At 43.4% G+C, this 21,121-nt stretch overlaps 3 protein-coding genes across 12 annotated transcripts in view; 2 read left to right on the forward strand and 1 right to left on the reverse strand.

Moving 5' to 3' along the window:
- The window catches only part of TNNT1 (troponin T1, slow skeletal type), a 47,698-nt gene extending 45,996 nt beyond the window's left edge, over positions 1 to 1,702 (forward strand). For all 7 annotated transcript variants that reach the window (XM_087915233.1, XM_087915235.1, XM_087915236.1 and 4 more), the window contains one exon: positions 1,445 to 1,702. In XM_087915233.1, the coding sequence (XP_087771359.1) occupies positions 1,445 to 1,490 (46 nt within the window). In that variant the 3' untranslated portion in view covers positions 1,491 to 1,702. The remainder of the gene's footprint in view (positions 1 to 1,444) is intronic.
- A 1,024-nt stretch (positions 1,703 to 2,726) lies between these two features.
- Positions 2,727 to 9,004, reverse strand: LOC148124415 (uncharacterized). The gene is made up of 4 exons (XM_087915243.1): positions 8,769 to 9,004; positions 7,944 to 8,045; positions 3,274 to 3,382; positions 2,727 to 3,195 (listed from the first exon to the last, which is right to left on the reverse strand). Exons 1-4 carry the CDS (start codon positions 8,857 to 8,859, stop codon positions 3,147 to 3,149), a joined length of 351 nt encoding a protein of 116 aa, XP_087771369.1. The 5' UTR covers positions 8,860 to 9,004; the 3' UTR covers positions 2,727 to 3,146.
- A 355-nt stretch (positions 9,005 to 9,359) lies between these two features.
- The window catches only part of PPP1R12C (protein phosphatase 1 regulatory subunit 12C), a 44,269-nt gene continuing 32,507 nt past the window's right edge, over positions 9,360 to 21,121 (forward strand). For 3 of the 4 annotated variants that reach the window (XM_087915242.1, XM_087915241.1, XM_087915240.1), the window contains exon 1: positions 9,360 to 9,838. In XM_087915242.1, the coding sequence (XP_087771368.1) occupies positions 9,476 to 9,838 (363 nt within the window). In that variant the 5' untranslated portion in view covers positions 9,360 to 9,475. The remainder of the gene's footprint in view (positions 9,839 to 21,121) is intronic. The other variant, XM_026711731.2, reaches the window with a different exon arrangement.

Genomic DNA, 21,121 nt, shown 5'->3' on the forward strand with positions numbered 1-21,121 from the left:
AATGAAATTCTTTTCAGAATTGCTCATGAGGAAAACTTAAATTTCCTATGAGTTATTAGGCTCATCTTGCCAATGTCCTTCTGATTTGCTTGGGCGTGAGAAAAATGATCTTGTTGGTTACAAAGGGTGTCATTCTCATTCTATTCAATTCTATTCTATGCACTGCTCGATGCCTGAAGATAAACATTGTTCCTCCCCTTAATGCTGCCTGAAGACTACATCGCTTTAGTCCAGCGTTTCTCAACCCTGTCAGCTTGAAAATGTGTGGACTTCAACTCCCAGAATTCCTCAGTCAGCAATTCAAGGTTGGCTGGGAAATTCTGAGAGTTGAAGTCTATGCATCTTCATCCAACAAAGTTGAGAAACTCTAGTTTAGTCCTGCCTATTGGAGACAACAGAATCGGGAAAGTTTGCCTTAGGGTTGGGGGAGTGAGGGTGGAAATGAACAGATTACTTTGTTCTAATCCAGATGTTTCAATTTCAAGGTCCCATCATGGAAATGTGAATGAAGCTGCATTTGAGTTATGAAATTATTCTGCTTCATTCTATTATTTTAAAAGAGACAGATGAAGCCCACGTTCCAATGCATTTTCCCTATCATACACTCTATTAGCTCTACTAAATATATGCACTTTTGCATTTACCCAATAGGGTGGTGCTGTGGCTCAGTGGTTAAGCACTGGGCTTCTCAGCTAGAAAGCCAGCAGGCCAGGTTCAAGACCTCAGCGCCATACAATGGGGTGAGCTCCTGTCCTCGCCTCAGTTCCTGCCAACTTTGCAGTTTGAAAACATGCAAATGCGAGTAGATAAATAGGTACCATTTCAGTGGGAAGGTAACAGTACTCCGTTACACCATGCTGGTCACATGATCACGGAAATGTCTTTGGACAGGACTAGCTCAATGGCCTTGAAATGGAGATGAGCACACACACACACCCCACAGTTGGCAATGATAGCGGAATAAAACCTGCAAGTATTTCATCACCTTGAATTACCCAATAGGAAGATGTTTTTCCCCTTCAAAATATTTGTCTATGGATGGGAGAATATTATATTGTGAGAGTATTTTTTTAAAAAACCTGAGCACCAATAAGTCGAGGTGAAAAAGGCAGCAGACATCATTTGAAGATGAGTCCTTTTGCAAATTAATGGTCAACAATGATTTGGGAGGCGCAACTTGTCTGGTGAATTTTAATCCTTAGTGTAATGGATTTTCCCCGTTCTTCTTGCCTCCTCTCCATCTCTTGTTCTCTTATTTCCCTTTTCTTCTCAGTGCAATATTCTTCCCTCTCTCCCTTCCTCCCTTTCCTTCCTTCCTTCCTTCCTTCCTTCCTTCCTTCCTTCCTTCCTTCCTTCCTTTTTACATAGAAATTACACATCTCTGTGTGAATATTGTACAAAAATGTTTGCTATAATGTTGTCATATATATCTTTTCCTCAACAGCAAAAAGGGTGCTGGAAAAACCAGGCTTGGTGGTCGCTGGAAGTAAAAGGGAGTCAACTCAGCATGTGGAGCCCAATCTGAAAGTCTCCCTGGCAACAGAAGTGACTGCTGATTACATCTCATCCTTTTTTTTCCCCCTCTTGTGTTGCTTTGTGTTGAGTTGAACGCTTTCCTGTTCCATTCCCTGACTCCTTGTCATGTGCATCTCTGACCAGTCATGTGCCACAAGCCACACAATAAATCAACCTCTCTTCTTCATGAATCTCTCCAGCAATTCAATTTCTTTCTGATATCTATGATTGGTACAAATGGAACAAACGATTACTTAATTGATTAAAGAAACAGGGTGGGTGGGTGGGAAGGTTAAAGTTGCAAAGTGATGGGAACTGGAAAAGGGTATTGACTTACTTGCACACATTGTTTTCCGGTCCAGCTTTATCAATATCTTTTTATGAAACTGACTCTCTTCTGACTTCTGTTGGAGATGCAGTATCATTTAGAGCAGGGGTCTCCAACCTTGGCAGCTTTAAGACTTGTGGACTTCAATTCCCAGAGTTTCTCAGCTAGGTTTTCTGGGAGTTGAAGTCCACAAGTCTTACAGTTACCAAGGTTGGAGACCCCTGATTTAGAGCAGTGCTTCTCAACCTCAGCAGGTTCAAAATACATGGATTTCAATTCCCAGAATTCCCCAGCCAACATGCTTAAAGTTGAGAAACAGAGGTTCTATTTACAACTACAGAAGCAGGCCTCTTCTTTTTTGGGGGGATTTTTTTTGTTTTGTTTTTATTTATACCAGGAGTGAAGAGTTTATCGTGTCTAAATTGCCTGATGTCTCAAAGCTCCAATTTGAGGCCTCTGGATCACATTCCAGCTATAATCTCTCCAAGTCAGAGGCACTGTTTTCTAGCATTTTTCTCAATCAAAATGGGAGGGAGGGAGGCAGGAAGGAAGGAAGGAATCTCTCTAGCCTCCCTCCCCCTCAAAAATCAAATCTTAATCCCATCAATATCTATGATATAGCATTGCCCATTTGGAACCATCCTTCTGCCATCTTTAGATACCTCTCCACCCAAAAAAACAAAAACAGACAGTCCCCCAAACTATCAAAAGCTTGCCTACTTCTGCTTTGTGTGTACCAAATCCATATTAAAATATTTATCAGACAACAGAAGATTAACAAAATAGCATACATTCTTTTGAATGTGGAAATACATCCAGCAATTGGTTAGAGTCCAGAAGAAATATTAATTAAAAAGGAAAAGAGAGAGAGAGAGAGAAGATGTGACTGTTAATTATACCCCGCCTTTACTTTCATTGTTATACAGATGTGAAGGGGTATTTCACGCTGCAATGACATGCTATGAAATTCCACTGTCCAGGTTGTTGGCGTCATGCTCTCTCTCATCACAGGATCACCTCTCAGATCCAGATTATCAAGCCCTCAAAAAAGTGAAGGCAAGTCATGGTCTGGATCACAACTGGCAAAACTTACGTAAAAGGTTCCTTATTCACTCGATTCAATCTATGAACTAAGAGGAGTCCTAAGTAATACCACAAGACTCTTCACAGTTGTCGCTTTAGATCCCACAAAGTCAAATTTGGGCAAAGGTGATTGACTTTTATCAGTAAAAGGTTAAATGTAAAAAGGTCCCAAGAGCCTCCGGGAAGTCTTCGTCGCCATTTATTTCCAATGTGGAAGGAGTCATCCTGGATCAGTGTTTCTCAGCCTGGGAAACTTTAAGATGCATGGGCTTCAATTCCCAGAATGCCCCACCCAGCTGGCTGGAGCTCTCTGTGAGTTGAAGCCTGTTATATATTTGCATACTCACCTTGGATAGGTCGGTCCGCATGGCGGGAAATTTGAAGAGCCATCATTGGCCGCGAACCGCGAGCAGCCCGCTATAAAAAAGGCTGCCGTGGTTTCACCGGAATCAGGTTCTAGAGAGAATAAAGAGAATAAAAGATCAACCGGGTCTCAAGTCTTTGTTCCCACAATGCAACATTGGCGACGAGGGTGGGATACTGAGACAAAGGAGACCAGTTGTGCATGTGGCAACAAGGACTGAGCGAGACGAAATGGCTGGGAACAACTCGCTGCCCGCACCATTCAATCCAGCAACTGAAGACTGGGAATCCCACATCGACCGATTCCTGATGTTTCTAGAAGGGAGCGAGCTCCAAGGAATATCCAAACATAGGAACAGAGCAGTCTTCCTCACCCACTGTGGGCCCGCAGTATTCAAAATGGCAAAGGCATTGGCAGCACCCCACGATGTAAAGACGATGGCGTGGACGGACTTAGACAAATTACTGCGAGCCCATTATGCGCCAACCATTTCATGCCTCATCAAAAGACACAGATTTTATCGGCGTGACCAAAAGGAAGACGAGAGCATCGGAGATTTTGTTGCAGCACTAAGAGACATTAGTGGCGCATGCGAATTCCTACACATGGATGAGGCCATGAGGGACTGCGTGGTCCTCGGATTAAAAGACCTTACACTACACGGTTGACTACTAACAAGATCTAAAATAACATTAACAGAGGCCATAGAAGAAGCCACCACAGAGGAAGCAACACAAAAATCGGTAGCCACCATGCGACAAATGAATAAATTAATAAAGGAAGCCCCAAAAGACACTAGCCAAACACGCAATAAGAAACCAGAGGAAACTCAAAAACTCACCACCAGGACACACCACGAGGACATCGAATCCCTATCAGAAGACAACAAGGAAGAAGAAGAGGTAAATCAACTCCGGTCGGAAAAAGGTAGACGGGAGCGAAAGGAAAGGAAGTCAGAATTCCGTTGTGCCGGGTGCGGAGGAGACCATCCACGTTCCGAATACCATTTTTTCGATGCTATTTGCAGGTATTGTGAACGGCGGGGACACATAGCTAGGGCATGCCAAAACAAAAATAACTATAGCCCTAGACAGACATGGAATACCCCTCCCAGGGAGAGGGAAAGGCAAATAGGGAGCCGTTGGAGTCAAGAAAGCAGAAACAAGCGGTGGAAAGAAGCCAATAGAAAAGAGGAAACACATCAAACAATAACTATCGGACACTCAAGCTCAATCAATGAGAAAAAGTTACATGTGCAAGTCACCATAAAAGATCAGCCATGCGAGATGGAGGTGGATTACGGCTCGTATCGTGGAACACCCTCAAAAGTTTAATACCTGATATAAAAGAGAGAGAGCTAGAAATACAAAAACTCACACTAAAAGACTACCAGGGAAACAGAATTCCTGTAGTAGGAACCGGACATTTCAAAGTTAAATTCAAAAAACACACTAAAGTCCTTCCACTAACCATAGTCGACCAGGATCGCCCCAGTCTACTGGGACTCGAATAGTTTGCACCATTAAGAATCGGAGTAACCAGAATAAACAACATCACTGAGACAGACTGGGAAGAGAACCTGATGAAAGAATTCCAGGACGTCTTCAATGAACTGGGCAAGTACCAAGGGTCCCCTATCTCATTTAATTTAAATCCAAATATAGCCCCTATAAGACTAAAGGTGAGGCGAGTTCCTTTCGCGTTAAAACCAAAAATTGATGAACAATTAGATAAACATATCGCACAGGGGGTATTAGAAACAATAGACCACGCAAGGTGGGAAACCCCAATTGTTACTCCTATTAAACCAGATGGGTCCGTATGTATCTGCGGAGACCACAAGGCAACCCTCAACCATGTACTACAACAAAGTGCATACCCAGTTCCGGTGGTACAGCACCTCTTACATTCTTTTGGGGGGAGGTAGAATCTTCGCGAAATTGGTCCTTGCGCAAGCCTACCAACAATTGCCGGTTGACCCAGAAACAGTGGAAGCACAAACAATTGTGACTCACAGGGGGGCATTCAAATGCAACAGACTGCAATTCGGAGTTAGCGTGGCCCCAGGGGTATTCCAGAGCTTAATGGAACGCCTATTGCAAGGAATAAAGGGGGTGGTACCATATTTTGACGACGTATTAGTATCAGCCAGGGACAAAGAACAACTGAAAGACCACCTGAGGGAGGTCTTACAAAAATTTAAAGAGGCGGGACTTAAAGTTAAAAAAGAGAAGTGCCAATTAGCCACCGATAAGGTTGAATTCCTGGGATACCTCATAGACAAAGAAGGGATCCACCCCACTGAAAACAAAATCAGAGCAATAAAGGAAGCTCCCAGACCCAAAAATAAAACAGATTTACAAGCCTTTTGGAGACTTATTAATTTTTACAATGTATTTTTGCCACAGAAAGCAACGATAGCAGAACCACTGCACAGGTTGCTTGATAAGAAAGCTACCTGGCCCTGGGGCTGATGAGAAGAAACAGCATTCCAGGGAATAAAAGACTTACTTACATCAGACTGTGTGCTAATACAATACAGCGAAACCCTGCCACTAACATTAACGTGCGATGCGTCACCATTCGGCATCGGTGCCATACTCAGCCACATATTACCCGATGGAAAAGAAGCACCTATCGCATTCTATTCAAAAACTCTATCAAAAACAGAGCGGAATTACAGCCAATTAGATAGAGAGGCATTGGCCGCAATAACAGGAGTAAAACGGTTCCACAAGTACATCTATGGCAGAAATTTTTCACTTGTCACAGATCATAAACCTCTTTTAGGAATCCTCGCAGGAAACAAAGCTACACCTAACATACTATCACCGCGGAGACGAGGTGGTCCGAAATCCTCGCTGCATATAACTACAACGTGATCTACTGACCAGGACAGAACATAACACACGCTGACGCCCTGAGGCGTTCCCCCCCTACCTGAGTTAGAAGAGGATCCTGCACCAACTACATCAACCCTGCAAATTGAGACGTTGGCAAACCTACCCATAACAGCAACAGACATTGCTAGGGAAACCGCAAGAGACAGAAACCTGGCGCAGATTTTAGATTGGGTAGGTAAAGGGTGGCCAGAGACCGCAAGTGACGAGACTGTTAAACTGTTTCGGAATAGACAAACGGAACTATCTATCTTAAAAGGATGTGTAGTATGGGGGGATAGGGTGATCATACCGGACAGATTGAAGGAACAAATACTTGAATTATTGCATGAGGGTCACCCGGGTATTGTCAGAATGAAGTCCCTAGCTAGGAGTTATGTATGGTGGCCAGGGATGGATAAGGATATTGGGGAATGGGTAGCAACATGCAAATGATGCCAAGAATCTAGACCTGTACCCCCTTCTGCACCTGCACTCGACTGGGAAACACCTAGGGGCCGATGGTCTAGGATACACATTGATTTTACAGGACCAACTAAAGGACACACGTTCTTAATAGTGGTAGACGCTTACTCAGATTGGCTAGAGGTAAGCATTATGCACTCAACCACAACAGAAGCTGTTATTAGACAACTAAGGAAGCTTTTTACGATACATGGATTACTGGATTTAGTTGTATCTGACAACGGACCGCAATTCACGGCACTAACATTTGAGAGGTTCCTAGCAGAACAAGGGATAAGGCATGTACTAACAGCGCCGGTACGTCTGGCTACAAACGGACGGGTGGAACATATGGTCCGTTATACTAAGGAAACACTACACAAATTGGGAACTGGAGATATACAGGAAAAGATAAACAAACTACTAAGTATACAACACATTACACCAAACACCACAACAAATAAAAGCCCAGCAGAACTATTAATGGGAAGGAAACTAAGATCTAACCTAGACAGACTACATCCCACATATAGCCCTGAAAAGCCAACAGACTCCTCCAGTAAGTACCGCACATTCAAAACAGGGGACCTAGTCTATGCAAAAAACCTCACGGGGGAACCATTGTGGATACTGGCAACAATAACCCAAATAATAGGACCCTGGTCATACAGGGTAGAGACAGAGGACGGAAAGAGCTGGAGGAGACACATAGACCAAATCAGATCGAGGGCCACATTGAGAAACACTAACAATCAGGGGGAAGAATGGGAAGAATTTACACAAACACAGGAATCGCCTCAAATATTAAACAAAAATAGCCAAACCAGAGAGGGAGGAGACCCCTCAAACACAAACGAGAGGGGAGGGGGAGACCCTCCACAAGCATGAGAAGTAACAAAACAAACCCGAACAACGATACAACAACCAATACTAACATTAGCCCGATCGGAAATCACAAACACATACCTGAAACCATAGAAGAAGAAGACAACTTTGAAAGACTGGAGCAGGCTTCGGAGAACCATCAAGAAGCCACTCCTGTCGGGAGTGGCCGAGCCGACTCAACCAGCCCGGAAAGGCCAGGCGGGAGCGGCATGGCTGACTCTACCTTCCAGGAGGCTCCACAGAAGAGAACGGGAGAAACAGCGAACTCATCCAAATAGTCCGGAGACAAAACCACGACTGAATTGCGCAGGTCCAGTCGAACCCATAAGAGCCCCACCTATTTACGTGACTACATAACATAGGGGAGGCTTGATTGGTTGGACTGGACCACATGGGGAGGGGTGTTATATATTTGCATACTCACCTTGGATAGGTCGGTCCGGACGGTGGGAAATTTGAAGAGCCATCATTGGCCACGAGCAGCCCGCTATAAAAAAGGCTGCCGCGGTTTTGCCGATGATCAGTTCTAGAGAGAATAAAGAGAATAAAAATCAACTGGGTCTCGAGTCTTTGTTCCCACAACGCAACAAAGCCTATGCATCTATCCTAGATGGTGCTGTTGCATGACCATCCACAGAAGCAATGTGAGTGGAAGAGTATTAATATTGGTGCTTTACTGCCATATAGCCACTGTGTGGGTTCAGACCCATGGTGAGTAAGAAACATTCTCTGTCTTTCTTGCTTGGAGCTTCTGGGTATGGTAGCTTATATAAATGAGAAGTACAGTAGTTCTGGTAGGCTTCAGACAAAAGAGTTTTCGCCTATGTGTGCAGCTGTGTGTATGGAGAAAGAAGGGGGGAAATGAAGGAAGAAAGCTTGGGAACTGTATAAATACAGTATAAGAAAAACAGAGATTATTTAAAATTTAGACAACAACTAAATTATTCTGAACTCTTAAAATCTGGGCAATTAGAGGGGGACAATGAGATGCTGAACAGAAAAGAAACCTCTCTTTGAGGTCCCCCACTGATTGCAAATGAGAAGCCCAGATGTACTAGCTCCACACTACTCAGTTCCCTTGGCATCCCTAAAAAATGTAAATTATGAATAATACACAATTATACTATTATATTTATATAGCATAAATAGACAGTAGAGTTAGACTGCTCGCTTAGAGGGAGCAACCGTAGATAATCAAAGCACTCTGTACTATACTTCTGCCCGGTCTATGGGTATTCAATGACATCACCTTTAAGAGTCCCAAAAATGTCAAAAAAATGTTTAGGGCGAGAGTCCATAGAGACATTCAGCTTCGCAGAATCTTTAGAAGGGTTTTTCATGCTAACTTCATAAACCCCATAAAAGCCACTCCAAACAACTGTGGAAAATGTAAACGACTTGGTAGGAAGTTAGCTCAGAATCTCCCGTCGGAATTAGAGCGTTTTTATAATGTTACTATTGAAACTCTTGTGGACTTCATCTCCCAGGAGCTCTTGCGGGAGAGACCTAACAACAATAGCGGGCGGACTATTAAACATCCTTTTAAAAAAGTTCCATAGAGATAGGAAGCACAGGTGACCAACAATGGTGATATAGTTTTTAAGGGTAAAGGGCTAAAAAAAATATGCGACGTGTATATAAATAATAAAGTTTAAAAGGGCCTGTTCCGCCCCCATGGAAAATTATGATCAAAGGCATGGGGAAACAAAGATTAATCCCTCCCGTCACACCGAGGAAGAAAAGAACAGAACAAGACTCCATTTCCCGTGATGCCCCACAAGATCTTTTCTCTTTTCCCACCCCCTTCGTATTCATGTTGCCCCCTCCTTTTCCTTCCCTTCTGGGTACGGAAGCCGAGAGGCGTTCCTACGGCTGCTTTTCAGCCTACCGAGGAGCTGGGCCGGGAGGGCCGCCCAGCCGGGCTGGCGGCGCCGGTGGCTGCAGCAGAGGAAGAAAATGGCGGCGCCGCTGCTCTCCCTCTCCGAGGGAGAAGGCGCCCGGGCGCGGCGGCGGGAACAGCTTCGTGCCTGGGCCGAGGCCGAGGCGGCCGCCGCCGCCGCTACTCTTCTCCCGCCTCCCGCCGACTCCGCGCCTTCACCCGCTCCGGCTGGGTTGCCGGTGTCCGCAGACGAAGCGCTGCCTCCCGCGGCGCCAGGGATGGGCTCCGGCGGCCGGCCGCGCGCGGTCCGTTTCGACGCGGCCGCCGAGTTTTTGGCCTGCTGCGCCGGCGCCGAGCTGGAAGCGGCACGGGAGATGCTCCGCGCCGACCCAGGAGCCGTGAACGGCACTAATGCCGACGGCATCAGCGCTCTCCACCAGGTTGGTAGCCTCCGTGTGGCGAGCCACGGATCCCCGAGGGAACCCCGCCGCCGCCTCCTGTTTCTCGGCTCCCCTCTTTTGTCCTGGCCGGACAAACGGGAGTGATTCCCGAGGAAAGGGTTTCCTCTGAGCTTGTACAGAGTGGCTTTGACTCAGGGAGGAAGATCAGGGGCGTCTCTCATGCTAGGGTCAAGTCTTTGCGGAGAGAGTTTGCAAAGCCTCTTCGTGCACTGGGAAAATCACTAATACCTGGGCTCAGCTTTGGAGTGGGTTATTGGTTTTGGAGCCTGTTCTCAAAAATGCTTTCCTGCGGTATTTCCCAGCTGCGGCTGTAGTGATCTTTATGGGATTATATCTAGAGAGTGGCAGATCCTTTCTAAGGGGAATCTATTCTGCTGAGCTGCTGCCATCTCCATCCATGCACATATCTGGCATCCCAGTTAGCAATTTGAGTTTTATTAGCCAGGCGGCTGCTTTGCAAAGTGATGGCAACTCCAGCTTGCAATTGAATAATATATGCAACCTGCACGTGCAGAATGAAAATGAAGGCATGTTCCTCTGCCGTAGTGGTTCGGAAGAAAATGTTATTTTGGTGCAGGGTGGTTGCCTACAGTGATTTACCAATAAGTGGGAAAAACATTCCTTAGTCACTTGGCAACCTAAGGGGAGCATTCTTTTATTTCTAATTTAATCATCATGAATCTGTAGTACAGCTGTAGCATCTAACTGCCCTGGTGATTATGTTCCATCAAGTTTTTAGCGATCACACACTGATGTTTTCCATGATAATCTAGCCTATTCTTTCCAGTCTTCTGGAGATATTTCTACTGAGTGATTCTAACTGAGTCTGTCCTTTTTGCTGCTGGTTGTTGTCATCTTTCCTTCCACCTTTCTCATCAATAGAGCCTTTTCCAGAGATCTGGTTCCTAATGTGCCTGAAGTAGGATTATTTGAGCCTGGTCATTTGTGCCTCCAGTGAAAACTCCAGATTGATACCTTCCAGCATATAAGGAAGAAAAAAAAAATCTTCCCAGGCCAGTTTGTTAGATTTTTATCCTGTCTTTATTATTTTATACTCAAGGAAGTGAACATGCCACCCTCCTCCTATTTTCCGAGAACAACAATCCTTTGAAGTGAGTAGGGCTGCGAGAGATTGACTGGCTCAAAGACACTCAGTTGCCTTTCATGCCTAAAGTGGGATTAGAACTCACAGTCTCTTGGCTTTCAGGCCATCACCTTAACCACTACCTCAAACTGGCGCTCTGTAGTGATCCCATAGCTGGAGATGTTGGGAATTTAGACGAATCTTGGGATCCAATTCCTCTCTTCCTCTTGATTTTAGAAGTCACTTTGATTCATTCTGCTTTCATCTTTGAAAGATCAGATGAGGCCATCTCAAGTTCTGCCTTGGTGGGTTCTCAATGTGTTCCTACACAAACCTTGAAAGAATGGGAAACAGGTTTTGCCTTTACACCACTCTTTAATTTCCACCACTGTTGGAACCAGCTTGTAATTTCAAAGGCTGGGTGTGCTGAGCCAAATGTCTTATCATGGTTTGGTGCAGATTGTGTAATCCAGTAAGATTGGCTTCCCATAGCGTAATGAACCCAAAGGCTTCCTGAGTAAGAGAGTTTCTGCCTTTCCCTGCAGCACTCACACTGTTTTTATGATGGCTAAAGAAGATGCTGTTTGGCAGGTCCTAAAAAAAGGTCAGTCGAGAAAACATGAATTAGAAACAGGAGGCCTTTAATGCTTAGCCAATTCATTACACTATTTATCTAACTTCCTATGATACCAGCCTTGTACATGAGTACATGTTACTTTACTGACCCAAGATTTTCCCCAATCTTACATTGTATGTATCTGTATTATATAGTCATCTCTTGAAGCCAAAAAATTATTTTTGCTTTTTTTCTGGTTACCTGGAATTGATTGCAAGCAACCAAATGAACTGCTGTCTATGCGTTGGTCTCCTTTTATGAGACACATTTACATAGTATATCAAGCTAATGGTCAATCCATACAGCTTTATGCTGCTAATATATGTCTATGACTACCTCAAGAAATCATGTATGGAAATGAAAGCTTTCTGTAATGTCTGAACTCAATTCTAGTTTGTAAAGGATTAAACATTGGTACGTTCTAGGTTTGGAGATGGTAAGTCTTTTAGACCAAGTTCACCACTAGTAAGAGAACTAAAGGATGAACAAATGCTGAATTTTCACATGGTTTTAAGCCAGTTTTCTTTAATCATGGCATGTTAAAAAAGCTACAGGGATAAAATCAGAGGTGGTATTCAGCAGGTTCTGACCAGTTCTGGAGAACTGGTAGTGGAAATTTTGAGGAGCTTGGAGAACTGGCAAATACCACCTCTGACTGGCCCCGCCCCCATCTATTCTCTTCCCCCCGAGTCCCAGCTGATCGGCTGGGTCTTCTTTTGTTGCCCTGCACAGGAGAATGGAGCTGGAAAGCAGGTTAGTGGGGTGGGATGGGAATGGAGATTTTGCAGTATCCTTCCCCTGCCATGCCCACCAAGCCACACCCACAGAACCAGTAGTAAAAATATTTGAATCCCACCACTGGATAAAAACATACTTCCTTGCTACTGGTGTAGTTGTTTTTACACAATATACATATATAAAATGATGTCTTACTATGATAAATGAATCCAGTTGTTGTGTGCTGACTTTGTTCGTGGTAAGCTGAGTTTCTTTAGAATCTAAACTATTGTTCTATTCAAAAGTGGCTAGTCATACTTTTGTGAACATGATTTGTGATCATCCAAACTATGCTTCAAACTTCTACAATCCTCCTTTTCTTCAAGGTTCTCTTTTATTGGTGCTGTCTGAGCTTTGTGGTTTTCTTGCAGATGTTTCCTTATCAAATTAGGTAACATCATCAATGCTAGATGTAGCACTGATGATGTTACTTAGTTTGGTAATGAAATGTCTGCAAGAAAACCACCAACCACCATCAGAAAGCACCAAGGACCCCAGAGTTCAACCCTGAGCTACAAATTTTCTCTTATATTGGTCCTTTTCCTTGTTTCTTGAACAGTCAAGTTACAATTGCTATTTCAAAGAGAATGGTAAAATACAATCTTCCTGAGTAAGGGAGAACAACACAATTCCTATTCAGGCTGAAATGTGTTTAATGCTGCAGCCCTAAATCCGTGATGGCAAACCTGCCACAGGTGGCACGCAGAGCCATTTGTGCAGGCACACAAGCCCCAGCCAAACTTACCTGCACTGCACATGTACATGCCTCCCAGCTGATTTTCGGCCCATTTGAGCCCATTCTTTGCCCTCCCAGAGGCTCGAGGGAAGCCTCTGCAGCCTCGGGAGGCAGAAAAACTGGCCTTCTGGAAATACCTGAAGTGCTGAAACGGCCCCGTTTTCAGCCTCTGGGAGGGCGAAAGCGGCCTCCAAAGGGCTGAAAATCAGCTGGGAGGCACGCGCATGCATGGTGCAGGTAAGGGGGCAAGGTGGGGTGACGCGTGTGCAAGTGCAGGGGGGGCGCATTGCATTGTGGGTGTGCGCGTGTGCTTTTAGCACACCACAACAAAAAGATTCGCCATCACTGCCCTAAGTCTTGATCTTACTGCAGTGTAGATGATGGACTGAAGAACTCTCGTCATACAAGCGGGTTCTGATTAGTTGGCTATCTGGAAAGGATGGCTTTTGTTTGTTTGTTTGTTTCCAGTGGAAGGAGATACAATTATCTTGCTTCTCCTTTCCTTGACAACCAAGGTTGGTAACCACAAAATCTAGCCAGCAATCTTTATAGTTGTGACCTTCATTGCACTGAAATAGATCTCAAATCTGAATATTCTCCCTTTGTACCTGGCCAGGGTAGGTTCCTCAATCAATACTAGGATAACTGGTTAAAATGGAGGGGTCCAGAAACAAGGTTGTCCGTATTGGGTATAAATGTATTAAGGAATGTTATTGATTATGGATGACTGCAAGGTATTTATTTGTTCTTTAAATTGCAGTTTGTTTTGCAGTTTGTCTTCACCAAGTTCCCATCAGATACAAGGTTATGCCTAAAATAAATCCATCTTCCCTGGGTTTCTCATTAGAAGGCACTGGGGCTGCTGTCTCTTCGGTATTGTTCCCCCACCCCCTTTACTTTCACTCCTGTAAAATTTTCCATTACTTCATCTTCTTGAAGCAGTTTGGCTTCTTGCCCTGTTCCCCATCCTCCCACCATCTCCAGATACCAATTTGTCAAACTGGCTAGGTAGTTGGAGAGGAGCAGGTCCTGCTTTCTTCCCCTGTCAAGTTTACTGTTCCGGAGTCTTAAGGCCAGTAATTGGGGGGAGGGGGGGGGCATGAGGAAGTGGTTGGTTGGGTCATGACATGATATAGGTAGTCCTTGGCTTACGACCACAGTAAAACGAATCACTGCAGCTGATAAGTTAATAATTCGGTTAGGTGAATTTGGCTTCCCTATTGGTTTTGCTTGTCACCTTTTTGTCACAAAAAGGGATTCCATGACCGTGGGACACAGCAAGGATCATAAATATGAACCGCTTGTCAAGCATCTGAATTTTGATCACATGATCTTGGGGATGCTGAAAAATGGTCATGAGTCCCTTTTTCCAGTGCTGTTGTAATTTTGAATGGTCACTGAATGAACTGTTGTAAGTTGGGGATTATTTGTACCGCGATCTAGAGGTTACTAAGTCAAGACCTAGACCCATTATTCCACTTCCTGCACTTTGAGATGAGAAAGAGGTGAGTTTTGCCCCCGTTTTATAACATTTCCTGCCACAGTTGTTAAGTGAATCACTGCAGTTAAGTTAGTAACACAGTTGTTAAGCGAATTGGGTTTCCCCATTGACTTTGCTTGTCAGAAGATTGCAAAAGGTGATCACATGGCTCCAGTACACTTGAACTGTCATAAATATCAATCAATTGCCAAACATCTGAATTTTGATCCCATGCTGTTGTAACTTTGAACGACACTAAATGAACTGTTGTTCGTTGAGGACTATCTACATGCCGCTTTTTCTTTTGATATCATGGAAGGATTAAAGATACAAACAAAGTTAGGGGATGATGATGCTTTGCACATTGCACCAAATGTTTATGTTTTCTACAGTGTTCTGGAAACTATGAATGTCGCCTCTGATGTGCCTGCTTCTTGGAACACCAGCGCTAGCAGCATTCTCTGGATTATTCAGCATAAGCAAGAGACTGTTTGGAGGTGATAGAATTGCCATTTTGAGATGAACTGGAAGCCTCCCCACTAGTTCAGTTAACGTCAAACTGGTGGTCTCCAGATGCGATGGGACTGGGAACTTCGCAAAGTTGCATCACAGCTGGAAAGTGTCAAGTTGGATAAGCCAGCTGCAGAAGGCTGGAGCTGATTAAGAGATTCAGAATACAGAAAAGGAAGTAAGATAAATGCTAGGAAGAAGTCCTCAGTCATATTTTTTTGATTTGGGTGTGTAGTACCCTGTTTCTTCAACAATATGGCCTCCCCCAGTAGGAAGTCCCAGCATGTTTTATAGGCATGAAATGAAATTAAGCCCCTCCCCCCAAATTAAGGCCTATATTAAAACATGGGGAATTGGGGGGGGGTTGCCGTTAGGAAGTAGATTTGTTGCACACCCGGATATGGTGTTGCCTGTGTTGACCCCGATACGAAGTGCCCCACCAACGCCGAGGTCAACATCCAAGCCATCTCTGCCCGCCCGCCCGAAGATGCAAGGGGGGGGGACTTAAGTCACCCCCGAAAAGACGGCCTAGCCATTTTTTCGGGGCTCAAAAAAAAAAAAAAAGACCCGGCCTTATTATATGAGAAACATGGTAGTTGCTTTCACGGGATGGGGATAGGTGGATTTAATGTCCTTTATAATCACTTCTCACTCTGTTTCATGCATAGAGTTAGCTGAAACTAGAACATTAATAGATAAATGGATGCTTGCTTTACTCTGCAAGGGTGTTGCCCTCCCCTCCTCAATTTTTATATCGATCCGAGGGCCACAATTGACTGTTGGGTAGTTTCAGTGCCAGATAATATCGCACAACACAAAGATGGTAGAAGAGATGACAAATTGGAAGTAACCAGGATAAAACTAATGATTTTTAACTTTCCTTTGATGTCAAATTAAAAGTTATAATTCAGGACAACCTTTAGGGAAGACCGAAGGCCACATCCAAAAGGAAAAATGGCATATGGAGCCTGGAAAAATCTAATTTTTCAAAAGAAGCTGCTCCACATATGCTTTAAGAGCTCCCCTGTTATTAAAAATGCAACCAACACTGATCTTCTAAGCAATGAGCACAAAAGGTGATCCTATGATACAGCCCTGGGCAGGGGGCAATTTGGCCCTGTTAAGGTAGTCATTTATGGAGCTGCAACCTGTTTTCCAACTGTTCCCATGATTGGCTTGGGATCTAGTTATTCTCAGAGCCCACAGACTTTCTCCTTGCCATGTATTGCCAGAAGTCCTGGATGCTTGTTCTTTGTGCCAGGTTGCCCTCTGACTTTTGGCAAAGCAGAATTTAGAAGGGTTGTAGGAGCACATGACCTGTGCACAGCTGGAAATATGTTGCAGGATGAGGCCTGTTTCTTCAGTTTCCCTTGATCCTGAAAGAAGAAAAAAAGCCTGGGAATTATGCATAGAACCAGTTTCCAAAGTGTAGCCATAAATACTCAGAATAGTGGGTAAGCTTGAGATATTTGCATGGCTTTTTAAAAAGGCAGTGTGTCCTTCTGTTTTGGAGGAGGAGGAGGTCTAGCTTCAACTGAGAATTTAAAAGATCAAAAACCTGAGAAGCCATAACAGTATCTGTTGAATATATAGTCAACGTGGTTTCAATTTAAACCAGCTCATGATTTCTTCCCTCTTAAAATTCTAGTCCTTGTAATTTCAAATACATGCCACTCAAATAAACACTCAAATAGGTACTATATGAATGTTATCCCTCTCTCAGTGCTGAGGTACTTTAGTATCTAGTAGAGTTTTGCAAAGTGATGGGAAATTTAAAAGGATTCTGGTTTAATCAGAATTCAGATGTTACAACATTTTTCAGGTTGCAAACATTTCATTTATGAGGGAACTATATATATTTAGATGCTGCCGTCTTTGGAACAGGCAAGTAAACAAGAATGTTCTTCTAAAAATACATGATTTCCCTGAGGCAGAGGGGCATTTTGCAGGTGGGTGGTTCACACTGAGAGAAAATCTTGGCACGTGGCCCTAGCAAGCCTGGGATCCTCATCTCTTACAGCGTTGTTACCATTACTCATACTCTCAACTCTTCAAATGGATGGTGTGCTGCTTTGGAGGAGGAGGATCAGGGCCTAGAATCCTGGGCTCATTATTAGATAGAAGAAGCAGGGCCTAAGAAGGAACCCTGGAGTGGCTCTATGGCCCTGGTCAGTTCGGGAATGTTTCTGCAACCAAAGCAAATTGTTCTCCTTTGGTGGGAAATAAACATTTGATTTTTGAGCAGAGAGAGGCTACTACGTTGATCCTCACTTGGCTTGTGAAACAGACAGGACCTCTTCCCTCTTATCTCCTGGGCCGTTTCATCCAAAAGGACAGTCCTATCCTGTTTCTCAATTGGTCTTTTTGACCCAAATGAGAGTAGGAGCAGAAGAGAAGGTGTGTTTTGCTTTGTTTTTGAGGTGATGGAGTCTCATATCTCGGGTAGAAATTATTTGCATCCATGTTATCAAAAACCTGCCCGTGATTTTCTTATCTTTGAAGAAGTGGAATCCGGTAAATAGCTCCAGCTCAGCTATCTTGGGTGACTTTTTTTCCCCAGGCATTCTACCTGTCTCATTACACAACATAACTAGTCTATTCATTAATGATGAAGGCAGCCAATGGGATACAAGTAGTACTGGTCTAAAAACTGCAATTGAGATCGGAACTATCGTTGCTAAGCAATGGAAGTTTTTAAATGAGTGGTGCCTGATCTATTATCTTTTTGCCATGGTGGTTAAGTGTATCACGCAGTTCTTAAACAAAAACCCCATTGACTTTGCTTGTGGGAAGTTGCCTGAGGAAAATCACAGCTGGAGTAAATACATATTGGTTGCCCGTCGCCTGAATTTTAATTGTGTGACCATGTGAATGTTGTAATGGTTGTAAGCATGAGGACCATCATAAGTCACTTTTTCTAGGACCTTTGTAGCTTTGTAATTGTCATTAAATGAGTGGTCATAAGTCAGGGACCACTGGTATAAAAATTAGTAGAAGCTAAGAGCTCATTAAGGTACACTGGGTATCTGTGTTATAAATTCTCATGTAAACCTAGGAAGATAGGGAGGTTGAATTTATGAAGGAATATTCAAGAAGGGATCTTAAACTTTGCACTGGTCAGGGAGAAGATTTTACTGTTCTACAAATCTCTGCCTCCCCATTTGTAATAAACCAAATGTATAATACAATACAAACACATGTTCAAAATCTGCACAACGGCAGTGCATAAATGGTTGCGTTGAATTTGCATAAACCAAGTTGCTTATATTACAGTGTTCTTGTTCTCCTAGCATAGATTTTTGAAGCATTTTATTTAAAATGGAATGTGTATAGCAGGATGGATCAATTTAAATCACACTTTAATTCTGTTTTAAATCATCCAACCGGAAATCCGATTTAAATGTCTGGTTTAAATTAAATTTGCCATTGGTTGTTCATGTTTTTTTTTCCAAAGGTGTGAATCTGATAACTGAATTGTGTTACTTGATAACCCGGTATTGTATTTTAGAGTCTACTATAAGCCATATGCCGTGCACAAAATAAATGGTGTTCTGTAATCTGTTTATCAGCAGATATTGCTGCAATCTGTCAGGAATGTTAATTCTGCTCTGCTTTTTTTTTAAAAAAAACTTTATTTCCTATCATACAATGAGCCAGAGTTTGCCAGCATTCTCCACTTTTGCTGGCGCCTTGCACTTATGGCTGACAAACCACACCCTATGATTTGTTCTTTTGCAGTTCTCGGGAAAGAGATTTGGCTTCTCTTCACCAATTTGGATGACACTAATAAATTATAGTTTGGGTCATTTATGGTTTAGACACACCTGTTGGAGAAAGGAGCTAGTGGAAACATTACGGGCTTGTTTGTTTCCTAGTTTATTTAATCTGGGATTCTGGGGATTGTTGTGTCATCTAACTCCTATCCTAGACCCAACTCTCATAAACATTCAGTAACAACCCTCTTATCCAACCTGTATCTCTGCTTTTTTCAGTCAGAGAAACAGTGACTAAAAGCCCAGAACATTTAAGCAGCAGATCTAACCAGCTGAGCTAGAGCTTTTTTTTTTTTTTTTGAGAAAAAATTCTGAAATGTATAGGATTAGTGACCCCTTGGACAGGATTATTTTCTGTAAAGTGTAGCATACCATACAGCCATGTTGTAATGTGGTTTGCTTTGACCATGATGTATGTATAAATCCAGCTGTTCTGGAATAGCATTATATACTGTATAGATCACCTAAGTGGGGAATGCACTAGCTATAGCATCCTTATGATACAAGGTAATTATTGTTTTTGAAATGGCTTAACCTTTATTTTTCTCTACCATATAGCTTGGTTAGTGAGTACCAAAAATCCAGATGACTACCAGATAACTGCAGAGATGTCTATGGCTATTTGCTGTCATCTAAGGGCACCTGGAATTTTGCAGCCTAAATGTGGGAATTTAGGGATGGGATTAGTGTTTTTATAAAATCTCAGTTTCAAAATTCGGCACTTCTATCTGTGGCATGGCTTAGATTGGCCCTAGAGAAACAATGGAGCCCAACATTTCTGTTGCTAAGTGAGACTACTGTTAAAAGTGAATTTAGCCTCATTTTACAATCTTTCTTGTCACAGTTGTTGAATGAATCACTGCGGTTGTTAAGTTAGTCACACGGTTGTCAAGTGAACCTGGTTCCTCCATCGACTTTGCTTGTCAGAAGGTGGCGAAAGGTGATCACCTGCCCCCAGGTCACTACAATCGTCATAAATATGAGACAGATGACAAGTGTCTGAATTTTGACTATGTGATCAGAGGGATGCTGCAACGCTCGTCAGTCTGAAAAACGGCCATAAGTCACTTTATTCAGTGATGTTGTAACTTTGAATGGTCACTAACTGTTGTAAGTGGAGGACTATCTCTAGGTGTAGGTGTGAGAACAGCAGCACTTTTATTGAGTCTGTCTTCTGCACCTCTATAACTGTCTGGTTTGGTTCTGCAACCCAACAGGACAGTCACAGACTTCAGAGAGTAATTAGGACTGCAGAAAAAACAATTACTACCAACCTGCCTTCAGTCGAGGTCCATGAGTCAAAAAAGAGGGCTGTGAAAATATTTACAGACCCCTCACATCCCGGACGCAAAGTGTTTCAACTCCTTCCCTCAAAATGACGCTGTAGAGCACTGCACACCAGAACAACTAGACACAAGAACAGTTTTTCCCCAAACGCCATCACTCTGCTAAACAAATAATTCCCTCAACACTGTTCAACTATTACTAAGTCTGCACTACTATTACTATTAATCCTCCCATCCTTCCCTTCACCCATCTCCTCCCACATATAACTGTATGACTGTAACTTTGTTGCTTGCATCCTTACAATTTATATTGACTGTTTCCTAGTATGATTTGATTGTTGTACCCTGTGACCATTATTAAGTGTTGTACCTGATGATTCTTGACTCTTGACGAATGTATCTTTTCTTTTCTATACACTGAGAGCATTTGCACCGAGATAAATTCCTTGTGTGTCCAATCACACTTGGCCAATAAAGAATTCTATTCTATTCCATTGGAAGTGGGCAAAATGCGTTGACTGTCCATGGTGCGAGGGCTACTCCACTTATTTTTTCTCCTGGATGGTGGCCTGGATTGACGCATTCAGCAAACTTGCTCATGTCCTCGGGGAGTTGCTGGAAATCAGACAGCACCAAAAAAGGCACGATGGAAGGATGTCTTAATGGGTGCAAAGCAGTCTGTTGAGCCTCTAACGAACCCCGAGACCTTTTCTCCCTTAACCGGCCTTCTGAGAGAATGCTCAAGTTGAACCTACCTGCCCCCCCGCACCCACCGTCAGCATCCTCGATTTTCCTTCCTTTCTTTCTTGAAGAATGTCCCCTCTTCTGTGGCTCTTTGATATCATATACCCATCTGCTGTTATTGCTTCAGTCGGTTTTATTTTGCATGGCTTGACTGCGGATCCAAAACCTGTTATTAAAGGCAGATGAAAGCACTGAGCAAAAGCAGCTGCCTTCAGTTCTGATGCCTTTTGTGCCTGAAAGAAGAAAAGTAGCACAG

Source organism: Pseudonaja textilis, chromosome Z, assembly GCF_049901715.1.
Source record: "Pseudonaja textilis isolate UNSWEBS1 chromosome Z, rPseTex1.2, whole genome shotgun sequence".
Taxonomy (NCBI): domain Eukaryota; kingdom Metazoa; phylum Chordata; class Lepidosauria; order Squamata; family Elapidae; genus Pseudonaja; species Pseudonaja textilis.

Bases quoted from the DNA above. Each gene is read 5' to 3' on its own strand.
- LOC148124415 (XM_087915243.1), bottom strand. From the start codon at position 8,859: ATGAAAAACCCTTCTAAAGATTCTGCGAAGCTGAATGTCTCTATGGAC. The intron at 8,046-8,768 runs GTGATGTCATTG...TATTCTCTCTAG, and splicing joins CATTTTTGGGACTCTTAAAG to AACTGATCATCGGCAAAACC. The intron at 3,196-3,273 runs GTGAGTATGCAA...TGGGAATTGAAG, and splicing joins TGCGGACCGACCTATCCAAG to CCCATGCATCTTAAAGTTTC.